General features: G+C 35.5%; 1 protein-coding gene, 1 long non-coding RNA gene and 1 other non-coding gene across 7 annotated transcripts in view; all 3 read right to left on the bottom strand.

Annotated features, from left to right (window-relative positions):
- Window positions 1-1,680: 1,680 nt before the first annotated feature.
- Window positions 1,681-12,045, bottom strand: part of LOC111075299 (neuronal acetylcholine receptor subunit alpha-7) — a 161,042-nt gene continuing 150,677 nt past the window's right edge. For all 5 annotated transcript variants that reach the window (XM_041595670.1, XM_041595671.1, XM_041595673.1 and 2 more), the window contains 3 exons: window positions 6,518-6,680; window positions 2,603-2,746; window positions 1,681-2,550 (listed from right to left, as the gene is read on the bottom strand). In XM_041595670.1, the coding sequence (XP_041451604.1) occupies window positions 2,542-2,550; window positions 2,603-2,746; window positions 6,518-6,680 (316 nt within the window). In that variant the 3' untranslated portion in view covers window positions 1,681-2,541. The remainder of the gene's footprint in view (window positions 2,551-2,602; window positions 2,747-6,517; window positions 6,681-12,045) is intronic.
- Window positions 7,959-9,300, bottom strand: LOC111075296. Its single transcript, XR_002607912.2, has 2 exons — window positions 8,820-9,300; window positions 7,959-8,745 (listed from the first exon to the last, which is right to left on the bottom strand). It is a non-coding gene; the product is annotated as an uncharacterized LOC111075296 (long non-coding RNA).
- Window positions 10,389-10,556, bottom strand: LOC121405084. Its single transcript, XR_005968371.1, has one exon. It is a non-coding gene; the product is annotated as a U1 spliceosomal RNA (small nuclear RNA).

The raw sequence follows: 12,045 nt of genomic DNA, 5'->3' as shown, positions 1-12,045 counted from the left end.
TCCGAGTATGTATATTTTTCTATCCTTTCGTCTATATTTGTGATATATGTATGTACCAACATACATACATATGTATGCATACTCATATAATTTTGTTTATATTATTGAGTTTTTGTTTTTAAGTAAACTTTATCTTCTATACCCCGATTTTTGTTGCCATTGCTTTTTTTTAAATTTAAAAATAGTTAACTTTATACTTTGTTTTCAACATTTTTCTCTTTGTGCTTTTCTTGCACATGTACGTTGTGTTTAATTTTTTATTTTGTTTCTTCCTCATTTCTATCCCTTTTACATATCCTTAAAAATACTCTCAATTTTCACATGGTTTTTAATCATTCTTTTTTTATACAGCATACATATGTATGTACCGCCTCAAAATATTCCTATTTGAAATGCAAGCAGTGCGTAAAATACACAAGGGCGTACATACTCGTATGTAAGCATATATTTTTGTAGGAGTGTTGCATTAGAATAGCAACGTTTGGTCTTCCAACTAATCGTATTCGCATAGCCGAATACTCTGGCCAGACTGAAAATACATATGGACATTCATACATAACACTACTCGACAAAATCCAACTTTTTTTTTCTTCAAGGATCCAAACCAACTTTTTCTGAAAGATATGGGACTTTAAAATTTTTTTTAATGAATTATAGATTTTTTCTATGGCAGAACTTTTTTTTTTTTAATTATTGAATTCTGGTATTTTTTGTAAAGCTTTTTTCAGAGGTAACGCTTTTCTTTTTCACATATGTAACTCTAATATCTTACGTCTGGTTGTAAAAAACTTGACTAGTTTAAAAAAATAACTAAAACAGCTAAAAGGTAAACCCAAACTCTTTGTGATTTTAGCTTAGCGTCTGGGAAATATAAAGCGTTGAAATGCAAAAATTATGATTTTTGTGAGGTATTTTTAACGAAATTTTGCCTTCAAAAAAGGCAAAAAAGTCGAAAAAAAATTATATCCTGTAACCTCTATTTTTTGTGTATAGGTGCATTAATTATGCGTCGTTTAAGGTATTATTCATTAAAATCTATGGTGAAACTACCTTTTCGAAGGTTGCGGGCCCAACTGCCAATTGGGATTTGGGATCGCGATCAGGTACCAAATGTACAACCCTTTTTCATTTGCTTTTTTCCCAATTGGCAGTTGGGCCCGCAACCATCGAAAAGGTATTTTTTGTTAATTTTTTTAATTTTTTAGGTTTGATTAACGAATTTTAGCTGCAAAGTTTCACCATAGATTTTAATGAACAATACCTTAAACGAATTTTCGACTTTTCCCGAGCTTTTAAAGTCAAAATGTCGTTAAAAATACCACACAAAAATCATCATTTTTTCATTTCAACGCTTTATATTTCCCAGACGCTAAGCTAAAATCACAAAGAGTTTGGGTTTACCTTTCAGCTGTTTTAGTTATTTTTTTAAACTAGTCAAGTTTTTTACAACCAGACGTAAGATACCTGAGTTATGTGAAAAAAAGAAGCGCTACCTCTGAAAAAAGCTTTAAAAAAAATACGAGAAATCAAAAATTCAAAAAATAAGTTGTGCCATAAAAAAAAAAATTATTATCAAACCATTTCTAAGCCCTAAGTCTTTAAGAAAAAGTTGGTTTTGTTCCTTGAGGAAAACTCGTGTCGAGTAGTGTAATCGTACCAGAAAGGTATATAAAAATGTATGTTTATATATGTATATGAATGAATTTTTTGTACGAATATTTTGTTTGATTTGTCAAATATTTTGATAACCGAGCTATTTTCCTCGCAACTTTGGCTTATCTCTTCAATGCGTTTGTGCATATGGCTTTGACAGTATATTCTTTCATTTCTGATTATTTTCACATTATTCACCGATTCAATGGAAGTATGAAAGTGGTACCAGCACTACCATATTCTATTCTTTTCTTACTTTGAATTTATTGTGACTGGTTAACGTTTTTTTTTAATACATTTTTCTATCACAGCAACATATTTGTATACACTATTTTATTTATCAAAATTCAAAGAAATACTCGTACATACATATGACCAAAAGCATGAAAAAATACACAAATATCAAAAATGAATTTGTTGGTATTCAATTTCGAAACTGAGGGGAATAACCGAGCTGTCGTTAACACAAATCAATATACGGGTATGTAAACATGCACATACATATGTATGTATTGTCCTGCACACATGCATACTTGTGCACATGTATTCAAATATGTATGTAAGTATTATTAGTTCATCTCCATTTTATTATCCATACAAAATCCATATGTACATTTTGTATATATGTACATATATGTACTTTTCAGATTCCACATTATGAGCTGCCGATACATCTATCGAAATTGTAAACAGGAAGACCAAAGGATCAACTGATTGGATGCCGAAAGGTTAATGCACAAATATGTTTGTATGTTTTTGATTTTTCTCGCACATCTTACAAAAGTAAATGTTTGAATGTTTGTCCGTATCACGCGAACAAGCCACTGTAGGCAGTCGTGCCTCCTCCTGCGTTTACTCCCACCTATCCTCCTTATCCAGCGTCCGTTTTTACGGGAACTGCAATGAAGATCGTTACAGAGTATTCAAAAGGTGGAATTAGAACACTTACGATGAAATGTGGTGCTGAGAATAAAACTGCCAGGGTTGCAATTATAGTGAACAGCGTGAAAATAATAAGGCACAAACGATCTACGACCATAGCAGCGAATTTCCAGTCTCGTGTTATGTCGCCAGTCTCGTCCTCTTTTTTCAGCTAGTCGATGAAAAAATTCAGTGGAAAATGGAAAGTTATATCAATTTGAAAATAAAAAGGAAAGATAATACGTATATTCTTGTACTTAAACAATTAGTAAAAATCGAATTTATCTTCAGTTCTGGAAACTGGTATATACATATGTACGAGTATGTACATTAGGGCGGGTCAATTTTTTTCGCAAGAAGCGGCGACCAGAATCAGAATCTACAAAGAATTTAATGAATCTTTCACCAAGACGCTATGGGGTTTTCAAATTGTTTGATATATTTTATATACTACCGGACCCGGCGAACTTCGATTCGCCCTTGAGATAAACTTCAGAGTGATAATAAAACATAGTTAGATCAAATTTCAATACGATTATTTAAATGGAATCGAAATCAGGTCTTCACTGCAGCACCTTGTTATATTTTGGTTTTTTATCAGGTGCAAGAACAAATAAAGCGGATGATTTGCCGATACTTAAACATGCCACGTGCAACTGGCCAAGAGAAAAACATGGATTTAGACCACAAACAGTAAAGGATTGGCCTTGTGATTTTTTAATCGTTATGGCGAAGGCAAGACGAATCGGGTAATGAATTCGTTTAAACTCAATCGGCATTGGATCATTGAAGTTCTCGGAATAAGGAATAACTCATCTTTAAATCTCCTTTTAGTATCGTTTCGTGAATCACATTACTCATCAGTTCCATTGTTTTTCTAAAGAGTTTAAAAATTCAGTTGGATAACACTACTCGACAAAACTTATCTTTTTTCCGCTTCGAACCAAACCAAATTTTTTTTTTATAGATTGGGAGCTTTAAATTAAAAAAATACTAAAGTATCTTACATCTGGTTGTAAATAACTTTACCATTCTAAAAATCTTATTGATCCTGAATTTTGAAAGTTCAAATATCGTAAAAATAGCACACAAAAATCATAATCTTTGCATTTGAAAGCTTAATATTTCCCAAACGGTAAGCTGAAATCACAAATTGTACCAATTTTATTTATAGCTTCATTTCTAAGCATTTTAGAATGACATAGTTCATTACAACCAAATGTGAGATACTTAAGTTATGTGAAAAAAAATAAGTGCTACCTCTGAAACAGGTTTAAAAAAAAAAATAACTGACTTAAAAAGTTCTTCCAAAAAAAATCTGACAGAAAATAACCATAACTCCTTAAAAAAATGTAACGCTTAATCTATCTGAAAAAGTTGGTTTGGTTCAAAGCGGAAAAAAGTTCAGTTTTGTCGAGTAGTGCAATTAGCCAAATCAGTCTAAACAGAAAGACACTCCGGAAAGACCTACTCCCCCCGCGATTTTCCGAGTCGCGGTCGCTTTTTCCAATGTTTTTAATAGCTATTTTGCTATTCTGGAAGGAGACAAACTAAACGAGAAGGAACGTGTGTGTCGCTTCTTTGGACGCAACTCTACTTGTATACCCGTACTCTGTCAGTATATAAATTTTTGAGCTTTATGTAGAATTTTAAAATATTTTACATTTTTACATTCAATTTTTTGCTACATCTGCCATCTACATCTACATCTTACATGTTTATTCTACATCTGAAATTTGGATAATACATCTACAATGTAAATTCTACATGTTCTCTGCGAAAGGTCGCGCACTGCATAGGGCAGAGTGTGAGCGAGCGAGAAATAATAATAATAATAATGGCTATAATAATGATCTGATCTGATTCAGACTCGGTAATCTGGTAGATATGGTCTTTCTCTACGATAGTACGCTTTTACTTGGTATCTTCAAAATTGTGACTGCCACATATTTTCGTTCTTTGTGGGGGCGGGGCGAAATTTTGAAACACACTTGTAGCAGTGGGATATCACATGAGTGTGAAAACAAAATTTGGTTGCTCTAGCTTTTATAGTGTCTGAGATCTAGGCGACAAACCCGACGGACGGACTGACAGATATGGCTATATCGACTCGGCTATTGATGCTAATCAATAATATATGGTATATACTTTTTAGAGTCGGAAACTTTTCCTTCTCTGCGTTGCACACATCCACTTTTACCACAAATCTAATATACCCCTTAGCTCTTTTTGAGTACGGGTATAGCTAAAAATTATTTTCTTGCGGAACAAACGGGTAAAACGGCGAAGCTGAAAAATTAGTTTACTGTCGGAAAATCGGACAAAAGAATATACATTTGATATCACCGCAATCAAACTTCAAAATCATTTCTGTTTTATCAACGGACTGAAACAAAACTTACTTACAAAAACAAATTTCACTTAATAGCACACCGCTCAATCGCAAGTTTTTTAATAAATCAACCATACCTTTGGTTTTCTTAAGATATTAAATTGGTGCGAGACGAAGTTCGCCGGGTCCGCTAGTATTTTATAAATTCTACATAAATCATAAGCTCACAAACTTTATATACTGGTTGAGTACGCGTATAAATGTAGAGTCGCGTCCAAAGAAGCGACTCACACGTTTCTTCTCGTTTTTTTTAGTTTCTGTATACGCACACAATCGCACTGAAGAACATTTGATTGTGTGCGTGCCTACCACTGGTCTAGTGATAAAAATAAAATGCCAATTGTACCTCACACATCGTAACAAAGTCTTATTAGGGCTCTGATTTTAATAATAAAATGTAGTTTGTAGTAGTTTTTAAAACTTAGCTCGCAAATGTCTAGACTTTCATTTAGGGTCTTAACAAAATACATATTTAAAAGCTGCCCAAATTTGAGCCCTTACACATACATCGGTAAAAAATATTTAAATAACATTTAAGAAGAAAAAAATAAATTCTATAAGTGCTTGTTTTTTATACCCGTACTCAAAAAAGAGTTAAGGGGTATATTAGATTTGTGGTAAAAGTGGATGTGTGCAACGCAGAGAAGGAAACGTTTCCGACCCCATAAGGTATATATATTCTTGATCAGCATCAATAGCCGAGTCGATATAACCATGTCTGTCTGTCCGTCCGTCCGTCCGTCTTGTTGAGTGCCTGGATCTCAGAGACTATAAGAGTTAGGGTAAACAAAATTTGGTTTCCAGACTTATGTGATATCACACTGCTACAAGTGTATTTCAAAATTTCGCCCCGCCCCCTTTCGCCAACATAAAAGACGAAAATCTGTGGCAGGCACAATTTTAAAGATACGATAAAACTAAAACGCAATATCGTAGAGAATGACCATATCTACCAGACTGCCGAATCTAAATCAGATCGGATCATAAATATAGCCAGAATGAAGAAATTCATTTTCAGTTGCTTCCCCCGTCTCCATGCATGAAACACGGTACTGATTCTCTTTCTCGCTCGCACACTCTGCCGCGTTCAGGGCGCGAACAACCCCTAGCGGAGGAGATGTAGAATATGAATGGTACATCTATAATCTACATGTTAGATGTAAAATATACATTGTAGACGTAGATAAGAGCTGTAGCAAAAAAATGTAATATGTAAATTTTTTTTTTTTTAATTCTAAAAAATTATAAGCTAATAAATGAATGTACTGACTGAGTACGGGTATAAGTAGAGTCGCGTCCCCAGAAGCGACTCACACGTTCCTTCTCGTTTTTTTAAGTAAATATAAAAAAATAGATGATTTTAAAAACTGAGTACCGGATTATGGGTATTAAATTAATTCTTCTTAACAAAACCAGTCAATTAATTTATACTCTAAACTCTATCGGGGTTGACACAGATTTCCATTCAAACCTTAGGTGGACTTCGTTTTGTGTCACCCCCATATCTACATACATAGGTAAAACGTAACTCCCGGTCAAAGTGATTCTTACCTGATCGGTTATCCAGCGTAGCTCCTTCAATATCAGCGCCAGCTCGTATTCCGCCGATGAGCTCAGACAGGTGTGGGAGATGGCCTCATGCATACGGGCATCGGCAACAGCGGCTACCGGTCCGACTTGGCCCACGGGTCCAACGCTGCTGTCATCCCCTTGCCTGTTGGAGACGTTGTTGGTATTAGGGTATTCTTCTTAATAAAAAAACCCTATAGCTAAACCCGGCAGGTACCGAAGTAGCCGGCTGGCGAATAAAGACTTCATTATCCGGGGATAACGCTTACATATTGTCACTTTACCTCTTATCCGAGTTAATGAAGTGAACTACCTACTGTATATGGGCGTTGCACTATGGTTAGTTTAATTGAAGAATTTTTACCCGCCATATACATATGAGCATAGCATTAAATAACATTAAACATAAAAAAGTCGACACGTAGCGAGTCGCGGGACTACTAATATGTATATGTATGTACGCGGTACTCAGTTGGTATAAGTTAACGTGGCCCAGCCGTGCCACGTGAAAAAGTGCAAAGTCGGCACACGCGAACTTATACCATATAAATTCCTCCACGCCCTTTCCACCTAATAACTAACGACAGACAGCTAGCAGTCTGCAGCTGGCCAAACGGCAATATTGTGCAATTAGGGAGCAAACCAAAAAAAATATTCATATGTTAATCCATCACTTAAGGAGGATGTTAACATGACTTATTAATATCTGGGATTGCCAAGCTGGACGCACGGGACAGCGTGTCTCATTCATATCAAAGCCAAGGAGCTCTCCTCCTGTGAAGTCCTGGAGATTGCGGAACGTTCTAACAAACCGAACAGGAGGATGCCCAGGTTCTTACAATCGACGCACCGTGGCTCGTTTTCTGAAATCTCGTTGCAAAAGTCGAATATCGCGTTGTTAAATTTGGAAAAATTTTTTTACACTTCAATTAGGAATTGATCAAGCTATTCAAAACCAAAATTTTATAATTTACAAAATAATTTTTAGATTTATAATCGTTGTTCAAAGTTGGACCATTTTTCTGTTTTTGGAAAAATTAAGAAAACCGTGCTTAAAAGCCTAGGCTAATGCATTTTTCTCAAAAAGTACTCAAGGTAGGAGAACATTTTTTCTCCCTAATTTATGAAGAAATTTAAAATATGAATTTAAAAAAAAATGAAATAATTGTTGCGATTATATTTTATTAGAGTTTTTTAAGAAACGCCATTTTTTCACTATTTTCAATTTTAAGCGGGATATAAAAAAGGCAATATTTGGCCCAGCATTGGACTGCACGAAAAAATAGTTGTGATATTCAGCAAACAACCAAAAGAAAAAACCATTGGCACAATTTAATCTTGTGGAGATATTAGTTATTTTCCATTCCAACCCATGCTAACTAAACGGCCCTAAGTAGTCGGCCATATAAGAACGCTGCAGAGATGTTGCTCAATATATTCTTTGTTTCAAATTCAAACTAGCTAACAATTAAGAATCACATTCATAAGGTACAAATACGTAAATTTTAGGATTAGCCAAGCCACCGCCCTTACTAGAAATATACATATATGCATTTAATTTAATATTTTAATATTTAACAAAGCAATTTTCCTTATTTTCAAATGGGGAAACCATTTTACACGAATATACTAATTTTAAAAAAATCTTCGTTTTGTCGCTTTTCTTATGAACTGTAGGTGTTAGCCATTTGCTGGGAAGGATATCTTGCACAGTTTTTAAAAACGCTTCGATTGCATCTCTATTGATTGCAGAACAGTTCTTCAAGGTTTTTATTTGCCCTAGTTTGTACGTTAACTTTACGTGCTGTCCGCTCAAGAAATGCAACGTAAATAATTTTCTTTAAGACATTTTTTTTATACAAAATTAAGATTTGTTACATGCAAAAAAATGTTGTTTGTCTATGTATAATTTTATTTATATTTTTAGGGTAAAAAAACACGATTTGAGTTCGACCATTAACTACGACCATTCCAGCGCCACACCTACTTTAATATTTTTTTAAATTTATTTGAAGTTTTGAAAATATATGGATCTAAGCTATTAATATTAATATTAATTTTGCAACAGGAAAACGAGGCACTGTGCGACGTAAAAAACGTTGAAAACTCTATTTTTTGTATAGCTTGGAATAAAAATATCCTGTTAGATGTCAGGACAAGTCAGCAAGGCAGATGACCTCTTGATGCTATATTTTGGATGCTCAACAACTCTGTTAAGTGGGGCGATGTGTGAGAGTTTGGACTGTGGTATTAAAGTACAATCCGTATTGGAAGGTTAGTTTACCTCGATTCTTCTATAATTTCCGGCCAAAAAATGGTTATTTACCACTCAGAATTTATCTTCCTGCTTTTCTCTATCGAAAATTTGCGATATGACCAGCTGCTGTTGACTAGCTTCCGACAAAACAGGCGATTTGAAATGGTTGTTGCATTTGGGTCGCTTTTAAACATCCATACCGTCGATAACTAATTTGTTCGGGCTCATATTTATATATCCACGATTCGTCACCTGCGTAGATGTTATACACAGCATAACACTGTTTAGTTTGCTAGCCTAACGTTAGAGAGTAATCAATAGTCAATAGTAAATTCTGTTAGTTGTTCGTTGTTTGCACTGCCCACCGTACCTAATTGGTAATTTCCTTCGCAATCTCTCCTACTTTCTATCGTCGCATATGTAAATACATACTTACAATTGCTTACATACGAATCGCGCTCAATGTACAGTGATGGAAAAAATAATAGAAACGGCAAGCACATTTACATTTGTAATATTTTCACTTTAGGGACATGATCAGTATATCTGACAACATGATCCCCCGAACTTGCCTGTATGTCGAAAAAACCTCATTCATGGGACCCGAAGACTGGAAAGAGGGTCGGGACCAGAGTCAGAGACGGCTCGAAGATGGAAGGAGGAGTAGGAGCGGGCATATATTGTACAGACCCTGAGATAATGCTGTCCTATAAGCTACTTAGACTGTTCAGATTACATCGTCCCCACGACGTGGTCAACCTGTTCGTGGACAGCCAGGCGGCGATAAAATCCATGCAGTCCAATCCATGCAATCCATGCAAAAAAATGTCTGGGCAAGCAGGGAGGTACTAGATTTCCTTTTCACGACAAAGTCAGTGCGGCATGGAGAAAATACTTGTTCGCCATGGTGCTGGCATCATTGAAAGATGGCTCCAAGTAGAAATGACTTTGCAAAAAATACCTCGATCCTCAAGGACTTCGAAACCTATTAACAACACTCAAGATGGCTCATACACCCCCATCCGCACAACTAAGGGCCATATTGGCCTATGCGTTGCCCCTTGAGGGCCGTCCGGGCTAACCCAACCTAACCTAACCAAAGACAATATAAGAATAAGATGCGTAACGCTCAAACATTTCAATTGCCATATGCAAGCCAATTTTTCGGCAAGCGACGAAATTCGAGCCATCTCGCTCGCACAAATTTAAGAGCGTAAAAATCTAAAAATTGAATGAGCTTGCATGTGTGAGTACCCAGTGGACCAAAACTTCGTAAACGATATCGCAAACGTGAGTTACGCGAAACTCAAGCGGGTAAAACTATCGAATTCAGATCCAAAAACGATAAGAAAATGAATCACTAGTCGCTCAGTTTGTGGCAGTGAAAGTTTCGTTTTCGGTAGCTCGCAGAAGGTATCGTTTGCGGACCTTTTATAAAATCTTTTGCGAGCCTTTTATGCTATATTTTACGATACGATTTTAATATCATTAACAAGCCGAATATTACTATATTAAAAGTAGCCCACTAGTAATATTAAAAGTAAATTAAAAATACTATTTTTTGTCTCGTATTTTGTTCGCATATTTAATATTTAAGTAGGGACGGCGCAAACGCCGTTCCCGGCTATCAAAATGTACACAGATGAGTTATTCACATTAGGAATAATCGCAAAAGTCAACTCAGCCGACGTGCAATGACCAAGTCTCACTCCGGAGGAACACGCCCTCGTGATCACGGTTAACCTCTGCGCCTCTGATCGGCATCGGGGTTTCCATGTCCTCACAGCTGGAAGCAGTTGGGAATTATAAACCGAACCTAGTGCTACCCAAGAACACTGTATAGTTTTAAGAATTGTCCAGTTTTCACTCATTTTTAATTCCGTTTGCGGTAATTTTGCGCGACTTTAGTGGACGCTTGGTTTTAGTACAATAAATGCTCTTTACCGGTGGCTTGCTATTTTCTCCGTTATGTTTTAATTTCTTGTTAATTTTTCACTCATTTTTAAGACCGTTTGCAATAGTTTTGCGATACTTAAACGGCCCAGGGTTTTCGTCCGCTAAATGCTCTTTTTTGAGTCCACTTGCGGACATTGAGCGAGGCTTCAGTAATAGCTCACGGATTTTTATCATTTCTAAGTCCGTTTACGAGCATTTTACGATAGTTCCGCTTTACTATCGTCTTGTGTCCACTGGGTACACACAGAACTAGCAAGTGCGTATGTGTGCGTACTTGTGCGAAGCGTACGATTTTGGAGACGAAAACATTTTTATGAGTTAAGAAAAATGTATGCATACAAGAAAGCGGCTGCCTCTAGAGCGCTCTCTCTCTATCTCTAAAAATTTCAAGAGAGCCAGGAGCCAGCTCTAGAGCCAGCCCTAAAAAATTCGTGTGCAAAAGTTTCGTATGGCGTTATGTATCTTATTCTTATAATGTCTTTGGTTACTGTGTTTATGTGGGTGTGTAGAGGTTTGATGTTCGTAGTATGTACTACGTACTTACATACAAACATACATATATGTAGGATATGTGCGATGTTTGGTAAAGATTGCAATAAAAATAAAATAAAATAAAAAATAAAAATAAATGACATTACGTCATACAAAGAATTATGTGTGCATCACCTTTTTTTATAATAAGAAAAGTACAAAAGCTGATATCAAAATTTTGAGTACTCAGTTTTATTATTAGTGCAATGTTACGTAATTCCAACAAAAAATAGTAACAAATTTTGATTATGAATGAAAATAAACTTAACTTGAAAGTAGTCTTCATACTAAATAATTAGATGTGCATTTTTCATTTTTCCTATTTTAATATAAATAACGTATAACCGTTACCGTTAGCAATAACTTTAGTACTCAATATTGTTCCATTTTTTGTTAGAAGTAAATGAAAGTGCGTAGTTGTGTAAAATTGTGCATAAGTTTTCAATAATTTACAATTGTTTTTTGCAATGCGTTTTGGAACTAATTAGTCTGATGATGGACGACGAATGCCTGAAATCGGGACGAAAATCACAGATATTTAAAAAATACTTAACTCTCATATGAACTGCATTTTAAAATGTATTAAAAAACCAAATAAAAATGGTGTATGGGCCCATTTGTGGGTCGTACGAAAAATAGAAGTCGACTTTGGCTTCATCTAGTAAAATGCAAAAATCTGCGAATGGGAACGGAATATTTGTCTGGACGTTGAAATGCAATGACTGCACCATCAAGTGGCCCATGCGACACCAAGCCGAAGCCTGTT

The sequence above is a fragment of the Drosophila obscura genome, unplaced genomic scaffold (assembly GCF_018151105.1).
Source record: "Drosophila obscura isolate BZ-5 IFL unplaced genomic scaffold, ASM1815110v1 contig_74, whole genome shotgun sequence".
NCBI lineage: Eukaryota > Metazoa > Arthropoda > Insecta > Diptera > Drosophilidae > Drosophila > Drosophila obscura.
The sequence above is the reverse complement of the archived record's forward strand: the minus strand, read 5'-3'. Positions and strand labels throughout refer to the sequence as shown.